This window comes from Coregonus lavaretus, assembly GCF_964263955.1.
Source record: "Coregonus lavaretus genome assembly, chromosome: 20".
NCBI classification, from domain to species: domain Eukaryota; kingdom Metazoa; phylum Chordata; class Actinopteri; order Salmoniformes; family Salmonidae; genus Coregonus; species Coregonus lavaretus.
In genome coordinates, this window is record NC_140007.1 from 30434572 (window position 1) to 30458367 (window position 23796).

Here is a 23796-nt window from a genome sequence, read left to right on the forward strand (position 1 = left end):
CCAGCCACTTTGGTCATCACATTACAATAATAGATCTACCTGTCCCAAACGCACAGAGATGGTTTGTGTTTCTGTGAATAGCTGCCTGTTTAGATGTAGGCTATGTAATGACTTGTATACTCTTTCCGTTGCCCTCTAATGTGATTGGGACATGCAGTGTAGGACATCATGCCATGGGCAACTATTGTTGTGCTCTGAGGGGATACAGAGTGCTGTGCCAAAAACATCAACTGCCAACTGCATTGTCTCCATCCAGCTCCATCCAGCATCAGTCAGATGTTTTGGTACTGTTCCACGGGGCCAGATGCTGTTTCAGTTCAGTATTGGGCTCCTGTACATCTAAACAGCTCATAGGAATATTTTTATGTGGCCACAAGTGTCTCTCTCGCTCTATTGATTCTCATAAAAGACAACTGGTCATTTCTTTCCCTAAGATATGGCCACATTTTATGACATTGAAATATGAGTTTAAAATGCACCCCCAAAAAAATTATATTTGGTTGCTCTTCAATTACACTGAACAAAAATGTAAATGCAACATGTAAAGTGTTGATCCCATGTTTCATGAGCTGAAATAAAAAAATCCCAGAAAAAGTTTATTTGTGCACAAATTTGTTTATCCCTGTTAGTGAGCATTTGTCCTTTGCCAAGATAATCCATCCACCTACAGGTGTGGCATATCAATAAACTGATTAAACAGCATGATCATGACACAGGTGCACCTTGTGCTGGGGACAATAAAAGGTCACTTTAAAATGTGCAGATGCCACAGATGTCTCAAGTTTTGAGGGAACGTGCAATTGGCATGCTGACTGCAGGAATGTCCACCAGAGCTGTTGCCAGATAATTTCATGTTCACTTCTCTAACCATAAGATGTCGTTTTAGAGAATTTGAAAGTATGTCCAACTGGCCTCACAACCGCCGACTACTTGTAACCAGTCCAGGACCTCCACGTCCGGCTTCTTCACCTGTAGAATCGTCTGAGGGAGGGGTGGGGGTGGTGCTGGTGCTGAGGAGTATTTCTGTCTGTAATAAAGCCCTTTTTGTAAAAAATAATAAAAATAAAACTCATTCTGATTGGCTGGGCCTGGCTCCCCAGTGGCTGGGCCTGGCTGCCAAATGGGTGGGCCTATGCGCTCCCACGCCCACCCATGGCTGCACCCCTGCCCAGTCATGTGAAAACCATAGATTAGGGCCTAATGAATTTATTTCAATTGACTGATTTCCTTGTATGAACTGTAACTCTGTAAAATCTTTGAAATTGTTAAAATGGCTCTTGACTAACTGTCATGTCCTCTCCTTCAGTGTGCCATGTTTTTGCTGTCCTGGAGGATGGAGCATTGGCACAAAACCTACAGGAACAGGAAAGTAAGTACATCACACACACCCCTTACAGTAGTCTGTCAGAGTTACTGTAGTAGGTGGTCCATGGCTGTGTTTGTGTAACCCTGTGTTCCCCTCTGTCCCAGTTGAGCAGTACTACACCACCAACATCCAGAAGAACCAGCTGGTGCAGAATGACATCCGCATCGCCAAGAGGCTGCAGGATGAGGAGGAGGAACAGAGAGCTCAGCACAGAGCCCTGAGCCAGGCGTCGAGACAACTGTAAGGGCACTGTGTTTATTTAAATAAACACTTTGCTCGCACGCAGGCACACACACACATTTTCCACCTCACTCTCCATGTACCCTCTGTGCATTTATTTTACTGTACACTGTCATTATTTTTAAAAACTATCTAGACTGTCTCCATAAACAATTCCTACATAATCTAAACTATCGGTGTACTTGTGGACCCCCTGGCAATTTTGTACATACTCTATATGAAACACAGGGTGGTTTTGTCTCTCAGACAGTAATCCATGCCCATCTCCCCTGTCCCTTCTGTGTACCCAGTGAGGAACAGGATTCAGAGTATGCCCGGATGATCCAGGAGGACATCCAGAGATGTGCTGATGAGGAGGCTCTGAGGAGGGAGCAGGAGGACGAGGTGAGCTGCGGATGTCTTCTAATTTGATTTGAGGAGAAACTTGAGGTTCATAGTGGTTCTCTACAGTACTGATAGTGTACTCACTGCTCACTAATTAAGTGGATTTCCACCAGCTTTTTGTAGATCATGGAACGTCATAATTTCAGTTTCCCCGGGGACCAAATCTATATACAGTATAATGTGGCTCTGTAATGAATGAGGTCACAGTGGAGCTGAACGCTGCTCTCTCTGGGCCCGGGGTTACCCACTCAGATGTATCTACTCAACCTGAACACACTGGGAGAGGCCAGTCTGAGCAGGGTCAAAGGTCACCACAGAGACAACCTGTGAGCTATTATTAATCTGATTGACAAGTTAAGCCGTTTCCCTGATAATTGACTCCAGGTTATGCTCCATCCCTCCTGCTCTGTCTCACTGAAGGTTAGTCTGAGGAGAAACACGCTAGATGGATGCAGAGGCTTTATCTGTACAACTTTGTACAATATCATGTCTGAAACGGGTGCATGTAAGTTTCCACGTTCATGTATCTAGTTGGTCAACTGTAGAAAAGTAGCAGGAATTTTCCATCTACTGCGTTACTAAGGAGGTCTTTGACAAAGCGATCAGGGAGTTGCATGAAAAGGAGCTTCCTTTTATAGATGTAGCTTCTCTCCAGTGAGTTGTAGATAAACTGACCTCTGACCCAGACATAAGGAGAGCACTCAGACATATCCCATCCATTACCTCTCTGCTGCTGCCTCAGTTGTAAGGCCAGACCTGTCCCTACTGTGCACACAGGAGCCAGGCCAGGCCGCACAATATACACAAACTGGAGTAGACACAGAGAAGGAGTTGTACATGTGTGAGGAAGCACTCAGTGCGTCAGTATAGGACTGTTTAAAGCTAGAATCTTTTGTTGCTACATCAATATTTGGACTTATAAATTAATGATAAATACCAGATTCTTGAAGAATATAACTTTTATACAGTGCCTTCAGAAAGTATTCATACCCCTTGACTTATTCCACAATTTGGTGTTACAGTCTGAATTCAAAATGGATCAAATAGTTTTTTCTCACCAATCTACACACAATACCCCATAATGACAAAGTGAAAACACATTTTAAGAAATGTTAGCAAATTTATTGAAAATGAAATACGCAAATATTCATTTACGTAAGTATTCACACCCCTGAGTCAATACTTTGTAGAAGCACATTTGGCGGCGACTATAGCTTTGAGTCGTCTTGGGTATTTCTGTATCAGCTTTGAAAATCTGGATTTTAGGGTTTTCTCCCATTCTTCCTTGCAGATTTTCTCAAGCTCTGTTAAGTTAGATGGAGAGCGGCGGTGAAAAGCAATCTTCTAAGTCTTTCCACAGATTTTCAATCGGATTCAAGTCTGGGCTTTGGCTGGGCCACTCAAGTACTTTGACATTCTTGTTCCGATGCCATTCCAGCATTGCTTTGGCTGTGTGCTTTGGGTCATTGTCCTGTTGGAATGTAAATCTTTGCCCCCAGACTAAGGTCTTTGCACTCTGAAGCAGGTACTCATTAAGGATTTGCCTGTATTTGGCTCCATTCATTGTTCCCTCTATCCTGACCAGTCAGTCACCCAGTCCCTGCTGCTGAAAAGCATCCCTGTAGCATGATGCTGCCACCAACATGCTTCACGGTAGAGATGGTGTTATACGGGTGATGAGCTGTGCCTGGTTTTCTCCAGAGATAGCGCTTTGCATTCAGGCCAAATAGTTTAATTTGTCTCATCAGACCACAGAATATTTTGCCTAATGCTCGGAGTCTTTCACGTGCCTTTTTGCAAACCCCAGGCATGCTGTCATGTGCCCTTTTCTTAGGAGTGACTTCCGTCTGGCCACACTCCCATAAAGCCCAGATTGGTGAAGTGCGGAGTCTGGGTAGTTCCATATTTTTCCCAATGACGGAGACCACTCTGCTCTTGGAAACTTTCAACACTCTAGAAATTGATTTGTACCCTTCCCCAGATATACAGTGCATTCGGAAAGTATTCAGACCCCTTGACTTATTCCACATTTTGTTACTTTACAGCCTTACAGAGTCTTCTTGGATATGACGCTACAAGCTTGGCACACCTGTATTTGGGGAGTTTCTCCCATTCTTCTCTGCAGATCCTCTCAAGCTCTGTCAGGTTGGATGGGGAGCGTCGCTGCACAGCTATTTTCAGGTCTCTCCAGAGATGTTCGATCGGGTTCAAGTCCAGGCTCTGGCTGGGCCACTCAAGGACATTCAGAGACTTGTCCTGAAGCCACTCCTACGTTGTCTTGGCTGTGTGCTTAGGGTCATTGTCCTGTTGGAAGGTGAACCCTTGCCCCAGTCTGAGGTCCTGAGCGCTCTGGAGCATGATGCTGCCACCACCATGCTTCACCGTAGGGATAGTGCCAGGTTTCTTCCAGATGTGACGCTTGGCATTCAGGCCAAAGAGTTCAACCTTGGTTTCATCAGACCCAAAGAATCTTGTTTTTCATGGTCTGAGAGTCTTTAGGTGCCTCCAAGAGGGCTGTCATGTGCCTTTTACAGGCTTCCGTCTGGCCACTCTACCATAAAGGCCTGATTGGTAGAGTGCTACAGAGATGGTTGTCCTTCTGGAAGGTTCTCACATCTCCACAGAGGAACTCTGGAGCACTGTCAGAGTGACAATCGGGTTCTTGGTTACCTCCCTGACCAAGGCCCTTCTCCCCCGATTGCTCAGTTTGGCCGGGCGGCCAGCTCTTGGTAGAGTCTTGGTGGTTCCAAACATCTTCCATTTAAGAATGATGGAGGCCACTGTGTTCTTGGACCTTCAATGCTGCAGACATTTTTTGGTACCCTTCCCCAGATCTGTGCCTCGATACAATCCTGTCTCGGAGCTCTACGGACAATTCCTTCGACCTCATGGATTGGTTTTTGCTCTGACACGCACTGTCAACAGTGGGACCTTTTATAGACAGGTGTGTGCCTTTCCAAATCATGTCCAATCAATTGAATTTACCACAGGTGGACTCCAATCAAGTTGTAGAAACATCTCAAGGATGATCAATGGAAACAGGATGCACCTGAGCTCAATTTCGAGTCTCATAGCAAAGGGTCTGAATACTTATGTAAATACGGTATTTCTGTTTTTTTTAATTAATAAAGTTGCAAACATTTCTAAACCTGTTTTCGCTTTGTCATTATGGGGTATTGTGTGTAGATTGAGGATGGATTTTTTCTTTTAATCCGTTTTAGAATGAGAAAAAAATATATTTTGAAAAACACAACAAAATGTGGAAAAAGTCAAGGGGTCTGAATACTTTCCGAATGCACTCTGAAAGTATTCATACCCTTTGACATATTCCACATTTTGTGTTACAGCCTGAATTCCAAATTGATTAAATATTATTCTTTTTCACCAATCTACACACAATACCCCATAATGACAAAGTGAAAACACGTTTTAAGAAATGTTTGCAAATGTATTAAATTAAATACAAATATACTTAATTTACATAAATATTCACTAACCTGAGTCAATACTTTGTAGAAGCACCTTTGGCAGCAATTTTAGCTGTGAGTCTTTCTGGGTAAATTTCTAAGAGCTTTCCACACCTGGATTGTGCAACAATTTATTATTTTCAAAATTCTTCAAGCTCTGTAAAATTGGTTGTTGATCATTGCTAAACAACCATTTTCAGGTCTTGACATAGATCTTCAAGTAGATTTAAGTCAATACTGTAACTCGGCCACTCAGGGAAATTCACTGTCTTCTTGGAAAGCAACTCCAGTGTAGATTTGGCCTTGTGTTTTAAGTTATTGTCCTGCTGAAAGGTGAATTAATCTCCCAGTGTCTGGTGGAAAGCAGACTGAACCATGTTTTCTTCTGGGATTTTGCCTGTGCTTAGCTCCATTCCGTTTCTTTTTATCCTGAAAAACTCCCCAGTCCTTAACGATTACAAGCATACCCATAACATGATGCAGCCACCACTATGCTTGAAAATATGGAGGGATACTCAGTAATGTTGTGTTGGATTTGCCCCAAACAAAACACTTTATTCAGGACAAAAAGTTAATTGCTTTGCCACATTTTTTGCAGTATTGTTGTAAACAGGATGCATGTTTTTGAATATTTGTATTCTGTACAGTCTTCCTTTTTTTTCACTCTGTCAATTAGGTTAGTATTGTGGAGTAAATACAATGTTTATCGATCCTCAGTTTTCTCCCTTGACAGCCATTAAACTCTGTAACTGGTGAAATCCCTGAGTGGTTTCCTTCCTCTCCGGCAACTAAGTTAGGAAGGAAGCCTGTGTCTTTGTAGTGACTGGGTGTATTGATACACCATCCAAAGTGTAATTTAATAATTTCACCATGCTCAAGGTGATATTCAATGTCTGTTTATTTTTTTATTTTTTTACCAATCTACCAATAGGTGCCCTTCTTTGAGGCATTGGAAAGCCTCCCTGGTCTTTGTTGTTGAATCTGTCTTTGAAATTCAATGCTCGACTGAGGGACCTTACAGATAATTGTATGTGTGGGGTACAGAGATGAGGTAGTCATTCAAATATAATGTTAAATACTCTTATTGCACAAAGAGTGAGTCCATGCAACTTTTTATGTGACTTGATAAGCACATTTTTACTCCTGAACTTATTTAGGCTTTCCATAACAAAGGGGTTGAATACTTATTGACTTAAGACATTTCAGCTTTTCATTTTTTATTAATTAACATTTTTGAAAAACATAATTCCACTTTGACATTATGGGGTATTGTGTGTAGGCCAGTGACAAACTCAATTTAATCAATTTTAAATTCAGGCTGTAACACAACAAGAGTCAATGGGTGTGAATACTTTCTGAAGGCACTGTGCCACTGAACAATTCTATCTCAGGGATCTACGGACAGTTCCTTGGAATTCATGGTATAGTTTCTGCACTGACATGCACGGTCAACTGTGGGACCTTGTATAGATGGGTGTGTTTTGTTTTAAATCATGCCCAAACAATTGAATTGGCTACAGGTGGACTCCAATGAAGTTGTAATTTGCCAACATTTATAAAAACATGTTTTCACTTTTGTCATTATGGGGTGTTGTGTGTAGATGGGTGAGAAAAATAATTTTTCATCCATTTTGAATTCAGGCTGTAACACAACAAAATGTGGAATAAGTCAAGGGGTATCTATACTTTCTGAAGGCACTGTATATGCGTCATGAGCTTAGTCCAACTGTCGTACCCCATCAGAACTCCAAATGTAAGATTTTTTTACTCCAATGTTTGTGAACAATGTAAATACTCTAGCCTCAAAATATGGTTAACAATATAATTTTGATATCATGAATGGCCAGTCCATCCATAGCTCTGTCTATGAATTTGAACGTTTTACATTTCAGCTTTTTTTTTTCTAAAAACATAATTCCACTTTGACATTATGGGGTATTGTGTGTAGGCCATTGACACACAATCTCATTTTAATCTACACTGCTCAAAAAAATAAAGGGAACACTTAAACAACACAATGTAACTCCAAGTCAATCACACTTCTGTGAAATCAAACTGTCCACTTAGGAAGCAACACTGATTGACAATAAATTTCACATGCTGTTGTGCAAATGGATAGACAACAGGTGGAAATTATAGGCAATTAGCAAGACACCCCCCAATAAAGGACTGGTTTTGCAGGTGGTGACCACAGACCACTTCTCAGTTCCTATGCTTCCTGGCTGATGTTTTGGTCACTTTTGAATGCTGGCGGTGCTTTCACTCTAGTGGTAGCATGAGACGGAGTCTACAACCCACACAAGTGGCTCAGGTAGTGCAGCTCATCCAGGATGGCACATCAATGCGAGCTGTGGCAAGAAGGTTTGCTGTGTCTGCAGCGTAGTGTCCAGAGCATGGAGGCGCTATCAGGAGACAGGCCAGTACATCAGGAGACGTAGAGGAGGCCGTAGGAGGGAAACAACCCAGCAGCAGGACTGCTACCTCTGCCTTTTGTGCAAGGAGGAGCAGGAGGAGCACTGCCAGAGCCCTGCAAAATGACCTCCAGCAGGCCACAAATGTGCATGTGTCTGCTCAAACGGTCAGAAACAGACTCCATGAGGGCCCGACGTCCACAGGTGGGGGTTGTGCTTACAGCCCAACACCGTGCAGGACGTTTGGCATTTGCCAGAGAACACCAAGATTGGCAAATTCGCCACTGGCGCCCTGTGCTCTTCACAGATGAAAGCAGGTTCACACTGAGCACATGTGACAGACGTGACAGAGTCTGGAGATGCCGTGGAGATCGTTCTGCTGCCTGCAACATCCTCTAGCATGACCGGTTTGGCGGTGGGTCAGTCATGGTGTGGGGTGGCATTTCTTTGGGGGGCCGCACAGTGCTCGCCAGAGGTAGCCTGACTGCCATTAGGTACTGAGATGAGATCCTCAGACCCCTTGTGAGACCATATGCTGGTGCGGTTGGCCCTGGGTTCCTCCTAATGCAAGACAATGCTAGACCTCATGTGGCTGGAGTGTGTCAGCAGTTCCTGCAAGAGGAAGGCATTGATGCTATGGACTGGCCCGCCCGTTCCCCAGACCTGAATCCAATTGAGCACATCTGGGACATCATGTCTCGCTCCATCCACCAACGCCACGTTGCACCACAGACTGTCCAGGAGTTGGCGGATGCTTTAGTCCAGGTCTGGGAGGAGATCCCTCAGGAGACCATCCGCCACCTCTTCAGGAGCATGCCCAGGTGTTGTAGGGAGGTCATACAGGCACGTGGAGGCCACACACACTACTGAGCCTCATTTTGACTTGTTTTAAGGACATTACATCAAAGATGGATCAGCCTGTAGTGTGGTTTTCCACTGAAATTTTGAGGGTGACTCCAAATCCAGACCTCCATGGGTTGATACATTTGATTTCCATTGATAATTTTTGTGTGATTTTGTTGTCAGCACATTCAACTATGTAAAGAAAAAAAGTATTTAATAAGATTCATTCATTCAGATCTAGGATGTGTTATTTTAGTGTTCCCTTTATTTTTTTGAGCAGTGTATTTTAAATTCAGGCTGTAAAATAATTTGACAGGTGAAATGAAGAATGCGATCTGCTTTAACTCCTAACGTATTGCACAAGTTGACTGCAGGTATTAACTTAAAAAGTAGCTAAAAATGTATTGAAAAACTTCAAATAAATAGTTTCAACGTTGATGGTATTGAAAAACCATCCTGTGGCTATTTCCAAATACCCCGGTATACATTATATACTGTATACCGCCCAAGCCTAATACAGAGTAATATTCTACTTCCAAGGTCATTGCAAATTAACTTTTATGTAACATTGGCTGATGTAGTGTGTTGATTAAATATTAGCGTCCCTGCTGACTGTGTGTTTAATTGTGCAGCAGAACAGAAGGCACCAGGCGGTGCAGTCAGTCTGAATGCCAGTTCCCCATGGCACTCCCTGAGCTAACCTGCCATGTCAAGCTGCTAATTGCCTGCTGAGGCTGGCAAGGCTGAGCTGGCTAAGCACTGTGATTTAGCCAAGCAAGAGGCTCTTATGGTTTTCTCTTAACACTTGTTGTCATTAGAGGTTTTTGAACCGATGGGCCCGCCCCCTCTAAACCTTGATCTACAAGTGGCATCAAGGGAGGTTATACTGATATGGTTTGTTGTCGCCTTCACAGACCTCCTCCTGCACGTATCAATGGACATGCACCCCATTTCCGTTACGTATAATTTGTCGCACATGTCTTCAATACTGTCTCAGAGGAGGCAGAGCACAAGTCTTTGGAGGTCAATGTTATAAGGGAGGCAGCCCTTGTGCAGGGTGGCACTGGCATGCCCAGTTGACAAGGTGTTAATGAAAGTAAAGCAGTCCTCTCTCAGCAATTTTTAGACCAGAGCCCAGCCGCCCAGCCAGGCAGGCAGAGCCAGGCACAGGGAGATGAAAGGTTGGCCTTCTCTGTTTGTCTCTGGTCTGCTGGTCTGGTCTGCCTGCCTGGCCTCTTATTTTCCATTGAGTCAGCCCCCAGGCCTTCCTGAAATAACCAGCCTAGCCTGGCCATCTGGAGCTAGCCTGATCCTAGATATGTTTGTGCCGTTTTGACACAATGACCATAGGAGTTGGTAAGACAGCACAAACAGATCTGGGACCAGGCTAACCCGGAGCAGGTTTTGTGCTGAGCAGCCACTGTGGACCTGCTAGATTTCCCTCATAATGGAGACAAGTCACCTACTGTGGCTCTGCATTCAGAAACACTTCCACTGTCTTTCTAGTGCAGGCCACCCAGACTCTGTCTATACAATGACAGAGACTAGTTGTCAGTCTTTATCATGTTGCAAGTTTCCACACATCATTAAATACTATTTAGGTGTAGTTGTAGTGCTGTTATTTCCACAGAACAAAGCAAAGACACATTTGTGTCGTGTTCTGAAGAGTTGATGATGTTTTGTTTGTCCTTACTGCTTGTTTGAGTTAACCCACTAAACCACCTGACTGAGTGATTGACCAATTGGATCCTTGCAGTGGTGTAAAGTACTTAAGTAAAAATAATTTAAAGTACTACTTAAGTAGTTTTTTGGGGTATCTGTACTTTACTTTACAATTTCTACTTTTGCCAACTTTTACTTCACTACATTCCTATAGAAAATAATGTAGTTTTTACTCCATACATTTTCCCTGATACCCAAAAGTACTCGTTACAGTTTGACAGGAACATTTTCCAATTCACAAAATTATCAAGAGAACATCCCTGGTCATCTCTACTGTCTCTGACTCACTAAACACACATGCGTAGTTTGTAAATGATGTCTGAGTGTTGGAGTGTGCCCCTGGCTATCCGTAAATAAATAAAAAACAAGAACATTGTGCCATCTGGTTTGCTATAAGGAATTTGAAATTATTTAGACTTTTTTACTTTTGATACGTAAGTATATTTCAACAATTCCATTTACTTTTGATACATATATTTAAAACCTAATACTTTTAGACTTTTACTCAAGTAGTATTCTACTGGGTGACTTTTACTTGAGTCATTTTCTATTAAGGTATCTTTACTTCTACTCAAGTATGACAATTGAGTACTTTTTCCACCACTGGATCCTTGTTTGAATTCTGTTTGAATTCTGATTTAGAACAATGAGCCAATAATGTCTAAGTATTATGCCATGTCACTCATACACCTAACCATGTAGCTCATACACCTAACCATGTCACTCATACACCTAACCATGTAGCTCATACACCTAACCATGTAGCTCATACACCTAACCATGTAGCTCATACACCTAACCATGTCACTCATACACCTAACCATGTAGCTCATACACCTAACCATGTCACTCATACACCTAACCATGTCACTCATACACCTAACCATGTCACTCATACACCTAACCATGTAGCTCATACACCTAACCATGTCACTCATACACCTAACCATGTAGCTCATACACCTAATGTATCTGTGGATTGATTGATGCTTTGTAAAAAAAAGTAAGACCAAAAAGTAAGAACCCTAACCCTATTTCTTTGAAGATTCTCTGTTATTGATATTGCTAGTGGTTGATTTGACTATCTTTTTATTTTAGGGTAGCTGGGCTTGGGTCTTTACAAATTGTTTATTTCTTCATGTTGGGCCATGTTATACTGACACCTTGTGGTACTAATATGTAATGTACATAATTATCTCTTTCAAAGGTTCTTTGAATGTAGATGGGTGGAAGAAAAATAGAAAACCACAGTGATTGATGCCAGCGTGTGCCCACACATTGGCACAAGCCTAGTTAACCTCACCCATATGCTTGGCAGGCATTTGGAGCCTGACATTTTGGGCCAATTTTGACTGACTCAGTACTGCAACTGAGCACAAACTGAGTGTGTGAAGCATCAAATTAACATATTTATTCTCTGTTCTGGGCTCTAAGTCGACCCTAAATCACTATTACTCTGTTATATGATACTGATGACAACCATTTCTATAATCTCTAAATGATTTTATTTACATGTGCTGACTGAGTGTATTGTTCAGCTCCAGTTCCACGGATGAAACAATAATAGACCTAACCTTGTTTCCACAGGAAATGGCTAAACACATCCAGGAAGAGGAGGAGCTGAGGGTCAGACAGAGGAGCAGTGGGCAGGAGAGCCTCAGTGATGGTACGGTCACTTTAGTTAATTTTCTTCTATAGTGAAGCAACAGATACTGTCACCATTGTTTTGTTGTTTGGGCCTCAGAAAAGATTTCCAATTATTCCTAGGCATTAATATCATGTATAATCTAACAGTGTACTTTATGGGTAAAAGGCCCCTATGTTGACAGGGTCATTTGCTGTAGGGTCCTTTTTTATAATCTCCTATCTGTGGTTTCTTTCTTTTATTCCTGAAATAATGTCTAATGGTGACCAAGTTTGGTTGAATGATTGCTGTGGTTTAAATCCTACTTTGGGTGGTACCTGTTATTCTGACCTGTCCTCCTGATTTATTCTGTGTTACTTCTCAATGCTTTTCACCATGATTGGTGTGCATACTGTTTGTTTATTTTATGATCATAACAAGGACAAAATATGGCACTGAAGAACTTTAAATCTAAATCAACTAAATAAACCTTGTGGTGCCTAATTTCAAACTCTGGACTCTTAAAGTCTGATGATGAAACATGATGATCAAGCCCGCCACACCTGGGTCATTGTGGCAGGGTTGTAGGTGTGGGGAAAGGGGATACCTAGTCAGTTGCACAACTGAATGCGTTCAACCAAAATGTGTCTTCCACATTTAACCCAACCCCACTGGATCAGAGAGGTGCGGGGGGGCTGCCTTAATCGACGTCCACGTCATTGGCGCCCAGGGAGCAGTTGTTGTTGAGGGTTAACTGTCTCGCTCAAGGGCAGAATGGCAGATATTTCTACCTTGCTGGCTCGGGGATTCAAACCAGCAACCTTTCGGTTACTGGCCCAACGCTCTTAACCACTAGGCTACCTGCATAGTAGGTGTAGATCTGAAGCTTGCTTGGGGAGACTGAGCTCTAATCTAACCCTGCTTTGCTCTGCATGCTTGACTTGCCTGTCCTCCTCCTCCTCAGGCTGACATTCCCATCTGCATCCACTTGACTCCACAGGTTTCCTGGCAGCCTTATCACTCTGGCAATCCCTTAGCTCTAGCTATCTTGTTAATAACATGGACCATGGCACTGTATGCATTGTGTTTTGTGTGTCAAGCTTTTATTTAAATGTTCACTTATAGATAAATAATCTATGATAATTTAACGACATGCCTCTGTTGGGCCAAATATGAAAAATTATTATTACAAAATGGCATTATACCTAGCATGGTCCCTTGTGTTAGCCTGGCACCATTCACTGTGCCTGTCTAATATAAACCATTAACACCCTCACCCACACTAACCTGCTTTTGTGTTTGCATGTTTGGCTTGATTAAAGACTGTGCCAGCGTCCTTGCCTCACACTCATCATGCCCACGCCAGCCTGCTCTCAGCAACATCCCCAGCCAGGTAGAAGGGCTGCACCATCAGCCTGCTACCAGTAGGTGGCAATGTTCCACCTCTAACACCCAGTCACAGTCAGACTCTACTGCCGAGCCTCTGTATGAGACCCACAGGACAGCAGGACAGAATAACAGAACACAATCATCACATAATGGATACTCGGATCCACCTAGACTCATCAGAAACTACCTCCAATGCCCTCCACCTGACTATTTGAGTGATGAAGGCTCAGAGGACACGGACACTGTTTTCCCTGAACACCTCCCTCCATCCCGGCCCTGTAGACTGGAGAAATTGCTCAATACTGCCCCTAGTGGTCGCCAGGCTCCCATGTACCAACCACCGGAGAGGAGTCTCAGCAGTCCCATCAGCTTCAGAGAGGAGCGCAACAGGGTGTGGGAGGGGGGAAGGGGAGCGAGGGAGGAAAGGCATAGGGGGAGTTGGCAGGACAGGAATAGGGGGGTTCAGGAGGAGAGGGATAGGATTTGGGACAGGAATCTCAGGGCGAAGCATGACCGGGGTTATGACAGATCAGAGGAGGGGAAAGAGAGGCGCTACATCAATAGTACTAGTGACTCTGCCAGAGGGGTGCAGGATAGAGACGGGGTTAGGAGGAGGTGGACCTACAGAGAGACCAGCGACAACAAACAAGTCCGCTTCCAGGATGATGCCAGCAGGCGAGGTCATAGTTACCATGATGACAGCAGGCATATGGTGAATGTATGGGAGCTGATTGTCCATGACTTAAGAGAGAGGGGTGTGGCCGTGAGGCAGAGCTTCCACGGGGGGTCAAGGTCACGGGGGGTCAGAGGTGAGGTCAGAGACGGCCAAGTACATGATGGGGAAAATGCCGTCGCCCATAGTGACTCTCAACATCAACAGAGGGCTTTTCAAAGAGCTGTCCCCACCAGGCGCAGTTACCATGGAGATGTCGGGGAAAGAAAGAGAGCCTCACAAAGAGAAGGCTACAGTAAACGAGGCTATGGAGGAGAGCGAGAAAGAATCCTTGAAAACCTGACCATAGAGGAGGGTAGTGGGACTGAGGTCGATGTTGGACACAGTAGAGATGATTGGCTGTTCAGCAGAGAGAGAGGGGGGAGCGGGAGGAGGAGGAGTGGTGGAGACCCTAGGAACAGGGTCAGCTCAGGTGGGGACCAGGAGAGGGATGGCAGGGATGAGAGGCACCACCATAGTGAGCGCAGGGTGAGTAGTGAGCGCAGGGTGAGTAGTGAGCGCAGGGTGAGGAGCAGTGTGAGTGATCGCCGGCATAAGCAGGAGGAGCAGAACAGCTCAGAGGAGGAAGAGGAGAGGAGGGAGGAGAGACCCCCACGGAGAGTCCACCATCTCAGCCAAAGCTTCTGCAGCAGAGGGGCCTCCATCAGGGCCAGATCTAGGCACACCCCCAGAGCAGGTAACACCCTGAGCTGCAGGAACCTCAGCGCTCTAAACACAGACCTGCAGGGGAGGCGGCTACTCTACTCAACTTTACCCAAAGCTTTCCCAACAACCTCTGTGTGTACATCTACTCCTCTTCACATCCTCCCTCAATCAATTCTGGAGAAATCTACTCCCATCTTGGTTTCCATGTGTTTAAGGGAGGGGCCTCCAAAAAAATTTTTTTTCTCAGAAATTAGATTTTTCCTCTGTAGTAGTGTTCATTCTGATGGTCTGGGAAATATCTTCATCTGGATTTCCCTCATTTATAGACTAGCTGCTATTCTTCAACCCCTCTCCACCCTTCATCTTTGTCATCTCCATGTCCTGTCATCTCTCTCTTGAAACGATCCAAGAGATGATTGTTGTTGTTCTTCTTGATGAACCTATTTTATTCTTAAATAAAGATTTTGTCACATACACGGGATAGGTGCAGTGAGATGTTGTTCTAAAGGGTCAGCCATAGTAGTGAGACGCCCCTGGAGCAAAACCGGGTTAAGTGCCTTGCTCAAGGATTTTTCATCTTATCAGCACAGGTATTTGAACCAGCAACCTTTCGGCTCCTGGCCCAACGCTCTAACCGCTAGGCTCCCTGCTGACCGTGACCTGTCTCCCAGAACATGTGCTGTATGATTTGCAGTATGCGTTTCTTTCCTCTAAATACACTGAACAAAAATATAAACGCAACATGTAAAGTGTTGGTCCCATGTTTCATGAGCTGAAATAAAAGATCCCAGAAATTGTACATACGCACAATACGCTTATTTCTCTAAAATGTTGTGCACAAATTTGTTTACATCCCTGTTGGTGAGCATTTCTCCTTAGCCAAAATAATCCATCCACCTGACGGGTGTGGCATGAAATAGCATGATCATTACACAGGTGCACCTTGTCCTGGGAACAATAAAAGGCCACTCTAAAATGTGCAGTTTTGTCACACAACACAATGCCACATATGTCTCAAGTTTTGCGGGAACGTGCAATTGGCAGGCTGACTGCAGGAATGTCCACCAGAGCTGTTGCCAGAGAATTGAATGTTCATTCCTCTATCATAAGAAGCCTCTAACGTCATATTAGAGAATTTGGGAGTACTTCCAACCGTCCTCACAACCGCAGGCCACGTGTAACCACGCCAGCCCAGGACCTCCACATCCAGCTTCTTCACCTGTGGATCGTCTGAGACCAGCCACCCGGACAGCTGATGCAATTGTGGGTTTGCACAACCTAATAATTTCTGCACAAACTGTCAGAAACCATCTCAGGGAAGCTCATATGCGTACTCGTCGCCCACACCAGGGTCTTGACCTGACTGCAGTTTGGCGTCGTAACCGACTTCTGTGTGCAAATACTCACCTTCAATGGCCACTGGCATGCTGGAGAAGTGTGCCTTTCACGGATGAATCCCGATTTCAACTGTCCCGGGCAGATGGCAGACAGCGTGTATGGGCGAGCAGTTTGCTGATGTCAACATTGTGAACAGAGTGCCCCATGGTGGCGGTGGGGTTATGGTATGGGCAGGCATAAGCTAGGGACAACGAACACAATTGCATTTTATCTATGGCAATTTGAATGTACAGAGATACCGTGACGAGATCCTGAGGCCCAATTGTCGTGCCATTCATCCGCCGCCATTACCATGTTTCAGCATGATCATGCACGGCCCCATGACTCAAGGATCTGTACACAATTCCTGAAAACTAAAAATGTTCTTCCATGGCCTGCATACTCACCAGACATGTCAACCGTTGAGAATGTTTGGGATGCTCTGGATTGACGTGTACGACAGCATGTTCCAGTTTCTGCCAATATCCAGCAACTTCGCACACCCATTGAAGAGGAGTGGGAAAACATTCCACAGGCCACAATCAACAACCTGATCAACTCTATGCGAAGGAGATGTGTCACGCTGCAAATGGTGGTCACACCAGATACTGACTGGTTTTCTGATCCATGCCCCTACCTTTTGTTTAAGGTGTCTGTGACCAACAGATGCATATCTGTATTCCCAGTCATGTGAAATCTATAGATTAGGGCCTAATGAATTGATTCTAATTGACTGAGTTCCTTATATGAACTGTAACTTAGTAAAACTTTGAAATTGTTGCATGTTGTGTTTATATTTTTGTTCAGTGTATATATCTATCTTCATCTTCACAAGGTCTGTCATTTCATAGACCTTTAATCATACCACAGCACACCCTTTATATCTCTAAACTTTCCTGACCCAAGTCTCTCCTCCTACAGGAGCCGCGCTGCAGCCGGAGGAGAGGGCGTGTCTGGACCTGGAGGAGCTGCACCAGGTGTTGCTGGATGAGGAGCTGGCCAGGAGGCTGCAGAAGGAGGAGGAGAAGCTGTTGAGTAGGGTAAGGGAGGATCCTCCTACTGGCTGTACTGTGTCAGCTCACATCCCACTATGTAACTTAATGTCGCTGTCTGATGAAAACCTCTTAATTTTCAAAACAGAAACTTTTCAGGAAGTGGACAAAACTGCCATATTTTCACATTAAGGAACATACAATTATGAACTCCAGAAGCTATTTTGAATATGTTCTTGGTCCTAGAGTCATGAAATGTTCAGAGTACATTGAGGGGAGTTACTGCTTTCAATACATGTACAAATTTAATAAATAAAAAATAAAAAATGAGTTGTCATTGCAGAACCCTCCAGCCCGTTCTTCCCACTCTCAACACGACTCCTACCCAGAGGGAGACTTCAGAGTCGCGCAAGTGGCTCAGGATGAGGTAAGAGACGGAGCTGTAAAAGGAAATATCATGATTTTGGTAGTATCTCCCAACAGAACTGACTGCAAGTGAGGCTATGATTTAGGGCAGGGGTCTTCAACCTTTTCTTGCCCAGGCACCCGCTCCCAGGAAAACCGACAACCCAGGGACCCCATCATACGTTATTAAATTATTTATTTTTTCAGATGAATGATAATGGCGAGGCAAAGTAATAAACATTTTAAAATGAATAGATTTGGTAGATGGTGTTTCATTATTTTGACCACCCCACATTATAACTGGAAGAGGAAGTGTAAACTCTAAAATAGCCTATTAGCTAGAACGGTAACTCCAAACACATTTTTGCTAAGAGCAGCTATTTATCTGGTTAAACAAAGGTTAGCAAAAATGTATGTCCAAGTCAATAAAACTTACCAGCAGCCAGCAGCACTTGCTGCACTGGTAGCCAATTCGCGGGTGCTTTTTCAAAGCCTATGTCAGATACTCCAGTGAGTGTAATTGGCTCTTATGAGTGTATTTTGCTCAATATTAGGAGTTAAGAAATAAAGTTGACATTAGAAATAATATACTATTTTCTACTGTATGTAATTAAAAAGTTGTTTATTATTTTTTGCTTCTATATTTTGCGGTACCTTGGGGGCTGCGGACCCCCAGTTGAATCTCCCTGATTTAAGGAGAGGTACACTACCATTCAAAAGTTTGGGGTCACTTAGAAATGTCCTTGTTTTCGAAAGAAAAGCAATTTTTTGGTCCATTAAAATAGCATAAAATTGATCAGAAATACAGTGTAGACATTGTTAATGTTGTAAATGGCTATTGTAGTTGGAAACGGCAGATTTTTTATGGAATATCTACATAGGAGTACAGAGGCCCATTATCAGCAACCATCAGTCCTGTGTTCCAATGGCACGTTGTGTTTGCTAATCCAAGTTTATAATTTTAAAAGGCTAATTGATCATTAGAAAACCCTTTTGCAATTATGTTACCACAGCTGACAACTGTCGTGCTGAGTAAAGAAGCAATAAAACTGCCCTTCTTGAGACTAGTTGAGTATCTGGAGCATCAGCAATTGTGGGTTCGATTACAGGATCAAAATGGCCAGAAACAAAGAACTTTCTTCTGAAACTCGTCAGTCTATTCTTGTTCTGAGAAATGAAGGCTATTCCATGCGAGAAATTGCCAAGAAACTGAAGATCTCGTACACTGTGTACTACTCTCTTCACAGAACAGCGCAAACCAAATCAAATCAAATTTTATTGGTCACATGCGCCGAATACAACAGGTGCAGACATCACAGTGAAATGCTTACTTACAGCCCTTAACCAACAGTGCATTTATTTTAAACAAAAAAAAGTAAAAATAAAACAACAACAAAAAAAGTGTTGAGAAAAAAAAGAGCAGAAGTAAAATAAAGTGACAGTAGGGAGGCTATATATACAGGGGGGTACCGTTGCAGAGTCAATGTGCGGGGGCACCGGCTAGTTGAGGTAGAAAGAGGAGTGGGAGGCCCCGGTGCCCAACTGAGCAAGAGGACAAATACATTAGAGTGTCTAGTTTGAGACTCCGGGATGCTGACCTTCTAGGCAGAGTTGCAAAGAAAAAGCCATATCTCAGACTGGCCAATAAAAAGAAAAGATTAAGATGGGCAGTCTGAGATATGGCTTTTTCTTTGCAACTCTGCCTAGATGGTTAGCATCCCGGAGTTGCCTTTTCACTGTTGACGTTGAGACTGGTGTTTTGCGGGTACTATTTAATGAAGCTGCCAGTTGAGGACCTGTGAGGCGCCTGTTCTCTTTCAAAAACAAGGAAATATCTAAGTGACCCCAAACTTTTGAACGGTAGTGTATATTACCTTCATTAACTAGGGGATGTGCTTCCAAAGTTCATGTGACCTTTTTATCAACCAATCTCAATATTCATCAAATAAATCATATGCTCAGCAATGCGGCCCTCAAAGCCTTGGGTTCAGCTACAGTCCACCTGTCCAATGCGTAACAACATGCCTATTGTGTATTGACCCTTTTATGGTCACTGTGTCCTCTGTCAGGAAATTGCCCGCTTCATGCAGAAACAGGAAATGCAGTCGAAGCACCAGTCACATTACCTTAATGGCCCGGGGTCACGACGTGAACAGCATGACCTGGCTGACCCCCACGACAGGAGAACTGTCAGAGAGAGACCGGTAGCTGCTGCTGGTTTTATGAGCCATTGCCTACATATAATATTAACTATTCACACTATACATGTAATTAAGTGTCTTATTTCAAAACAATATTTTCAGTATGATTATTACTGTTATAATTGTAACTGTAGTTGTGTTCTGTGTATCAGATTCAGCGGGAGAGACTGGACTCTGAGGGCCTCCCATCTCCTACTGAGGACTGCTGTCCAGACTATCAGCCCCCTAGCCCCACCTCCACAACACTGTGAGTTAGACTTCGGCGGTATTAACAACTACATGTAAAATCCCATAGCGGATGCTAGCTAAATGCTAACGAGCGCATGCAAACATTTTATATGGTCTCAAACTATTTGCAGGACAGACATGCCAGCTCATAAAGTTATACAAGAAACTCAAAAATGCTACTCACATTTTTCTGCACACACAAAACAAATATTAGACCGAAAGGATCTTGATCCATGATGGAATTCTCTGCAGTTACCAAGATAAGTTTGATTTTGCAAGACGCTAACCACTTCGATAACTAGTTAGTAAGTTAGCAAACAAAATGCAGAACTGCAGAGTATTTAGCATATTTTAGATAGTTAACGTAATAGTTATAACACATCTAGCTGGCAAATATTTTGTTTAGTGTTACTAGATCACCTGGCGCTGCATGCTGCATAACAGTAAGAGTGACTCACGAGTCTCCGGTCTCTCGTCGTTGGACTTTTCTAAACAAACAACGTGACCGGCTCAGCTATTTAAGGGAACTAGGCCTACCGGTAAACTTCATAATGAAAAATAATGTAACCGGTAAAATGAAGAACACGATCTGCTTTATCTCCTAACCTAGTGCACAAGTTGACTGCAGGTATTTACTTAAAAAGTCCAAATAAATGTAATAAAAAAACTTTAAAGAAATAGTTGGTATTGAAAATCACACCATGGGTATTTCAAAATACCCCTTGATACCGTATACCACCAACCTTACTGTGCCACTTTAATGTAATGTACAGTATAATGCTGGGAAACCCCCGTCTGGAAATGCCCTCCTTAGCACCTGACTGATTATAATTTGCTGCTTAAGTATGGGGCTTTTGAAAAAGTCATTGCTAGAGATTTGCTACCTGTTGAATGGGCTGCAATCATATGTGTTGTAATAGATTAGGCTAGGAAAGAAGTTCTATATTTCAACCTGCTACTGATATCTTTACAGATCACAACAGCCAATCAGAAACATTGCAGAGGACCTGGACCCAACTTTCAAGAACAGGAGACAAGGCAAGGAGAGCATCAGAGCGGGACAGACCATTTCTGGTAGGAATAACAACATAACACCTGACCATAATGTGTAGCTTCATATAGAGGTTATGTACAGTTATAGGACCTTCTCTTGTCTTCCTTATAGGCCCATCCTCCTGTCAGTCTCATCCAATCCCCCACTCCGGCTTACATGACTTCATGGAGGAGCCTACGTTCATCCCGCCCACCAAGAGGCAAAGCGCCAAATCAGGACGCGTCAAATCCAAAGAGAAGAAGGAGAACTGTAAGCAGCAGTGATGTCACAGTTAGATATACTGGGCCTGAGCGTACAGGGAACAACACCTCACCCCCCATATCCACTTACACCCCACACACTCCTAACACTACTTAACCTGGTCCCAAGAGGACTATCTCCAGATACTTGTATTATTATTTAGTTGTCCCAACTAGCACTTTAACCAGTTAAGAAATACAATTGGGGATTTTGTATTTGTTGAAATTACTGGTGTAGATAAGACAACCATTTGGATTCATATAACCCAATATAATTATCAAAGGGAATAATTTATAGTTGACCTGCCAATTATTATCTCTCGTCTTCTGTGTTGATGAGACAAGGTTAATATATATCAGTATATGTTTGATTGTTTGTTACTTTTATTTGTGTTTTATTATTTAGTATTATTAAAGGGATACTTGGGGATTTTGGCAATGAGGCCCTTTATCTACTTCCCCAGTCAGATGAGCTCAGATACCATGTTTATGTCTCTGTGTCCGTTATGAAGGAAGTTGAAGGTAAATTCATGAGCCAATGCTAACTAGTGGTAGGGCAATGACTAAGAGTCTATGGTAGATATCCAGTCATGCTTGCAGATACCCATAGATTTAGCAACTTCCTTCAAACTGCACGCAGAGACAAAAATGGTATCCATGAGTTCATCTGACTCTGGGGAAGTAGATAAAGGGCCTCATTGCCAAAATCCCAATGTATCCCTTTAATGGGAGATCTTACTAACACTCCAATTCAAATGGCTTCAACCATATCTGACAGCGATTACATCCAATCCCTCTTGTCAATATCTGTTTGAAAAATACATTAGGAGGTCTATCAATACTACATCATTACTATCATGTCATTCACACCCCGCTAAAGTGACAAGTTTCCCAAATACTGGGAAATAGTTAGACTTGTCACTTTATGCTAATACAGTATTTCCCCAGTAAGTCTATGGTAGAATATCGAGTCATATTTTTAATCCCTTTGATCCCCATGCTGTACTGTAGCCGTCCTACATCTAACGCTACATCTTTAGTGTTTACAGTAAGGCCTGTTTGTGAACACTAAACTGTACTGTATGACAAGAGGTCACTGCAAACTCAGTCAACAGAGCATACTGCTGCTATGAGGTAACTAAACCTTCTCCCAGTAACCTGAATTGGACATTGAGTGGTTATGTAAGTTCAACTACCAAAATTCATCCTTCCTCAATGTAGTTTTCCCACCAACTCTCTGCTTCCCATCATTTTGCAGCACTCCAACTGTCATTTGAGTGCATTCAACAGACATTCAACAGACAATCAGAGCTCCGTACTGTACATCTTCGTTCCTTTTGTTTAAACTGCATTTTTTACACATCAATCATACAGTAACTACATATTAGACAGGCACTGCTGGGCTTGTAGTTTGATAGAACTGTTATCTTTATTGCATGATTTAAAAAATTAAGCACACATACAATTGTTGTTTACTTATTTTCTGTGATATATTATTGCCAGTTATTTTGTATGGAACAGTTGATTCAAACTGGATCGCATTTATTTTGTATTGATTAATAGATTCAGTTGTTTTGTGTTTATAGTGTCTTATGAACACAATCTGCTTTGTTTAGATTTAATCTTGTACATTACTTTTGACATTGGACACAATTTATTTTAAGATTATGGTCCAAATATTTTTTTGTCCTGGCTGAGTTTGCATGTCTGAGCATGAACATTCTTCATTCTGTTCTTCTATTTAAATAGAAATGTTCATATTACTATTGAGACACTGAGATATATACACAGGTATTAGTGCTCTCGTAGGTTTCTCTGAAGTTTTACTGAATAAAATTAACACCCATGAAACCTCAGCAGTAATATTGTATTTTTCCTCTCTCTTAGGGAAAATTACAGTGCCTTGGGAAAGTATTCAGACCCCTTGACTTTTCCCACATTTTGTTAAGTTACAGCCTTATTCTAAAATGGATTACATAATTTTTTTCCCTCAGCAATCTACACACAATACTCCGTAATGACAAAGCGAAAACAGGTTTTTAGAAATTTTTGCAAATGTATATAAAAAAAAAAAAGTTATTTACTGAAGTATTCATTCAGCCCCTTTGCTATGCGACTCTAAGTTGAGCTCCGGTGCATCCTGTTTCTATTGATCATCCTTGAGATGTTTCTACAACTTGATTGGAGTCCACCTGTGGTAAATTCTATTGATTGAACATGATTTGGAAAGGTACACACCTGTCTATATAAGGTCCCACAGTTGACCGTGCATGTCAGAACAAAAATCAAGCCATGAAGTCGAAGGAATTATCCGTAGTGCTCCGAGACAGGATGGGGTCGAGGCACAGATCTGGGGAAGAGTACCAAAACAGTTCTGCAGCATTGAAGGTCCCCAAGAACACAGTGGCCTCCATCATTATTAAATGGAAGAAGTTTGGAACCACCAAGACTCTTCCTAGAGCTGGCCACCCAGCCA

General features: G+C 42.9%; 1 protein-coding gene across 1 annotated transcript in view; it reads left to right on the top strand.

Moving 5' to 3' along the window:
- The window catches only part of LOC311147509 (uncharacterized protein), a 47895-nt gene extending 24720 nt beyond the window's left edge, over window positions 1–23175 (top strand). Inside the window, exons 3-12 of the mRNA XM_084184261.1 lie at window positions 1307–1369; window positions 1471–1606; window positions 1897–1990; window positions 12021–12099; window positions 17123–17241; window positions 17537–17620; window positions 19668–19802; window positions 19952–20046; window positions 21001–21101; window positions 21193–23175. Of these exons, the coding sequence (XP_084040387.1) occupies window positions 1307–1369; window positions 1471–1606; window positions 1897–1990; window positions 12021–12099; window positions 17123–17241; window positions 17537–17620; window positions 19668–19802; window positions 19952–20046; window positions 21001–21101; window positions 21193–21344 (1058 nt within the window). The 3' untranslated portion in view covers window positions 21345–23175. The remainder of the gene's footprint in view (window positions 1–1306; window positions 1370–1470; window positions 1607–1896; window positions 1991–12020; window positions 12100–17122; window positions 17242–17536; window positions 17621–19667; window positions 19803–19951; window positions 20047–21000; window positions 21102–21192) is intronic.
- Window positions 23176–23796: the final 621 nt, after the last annotated feature.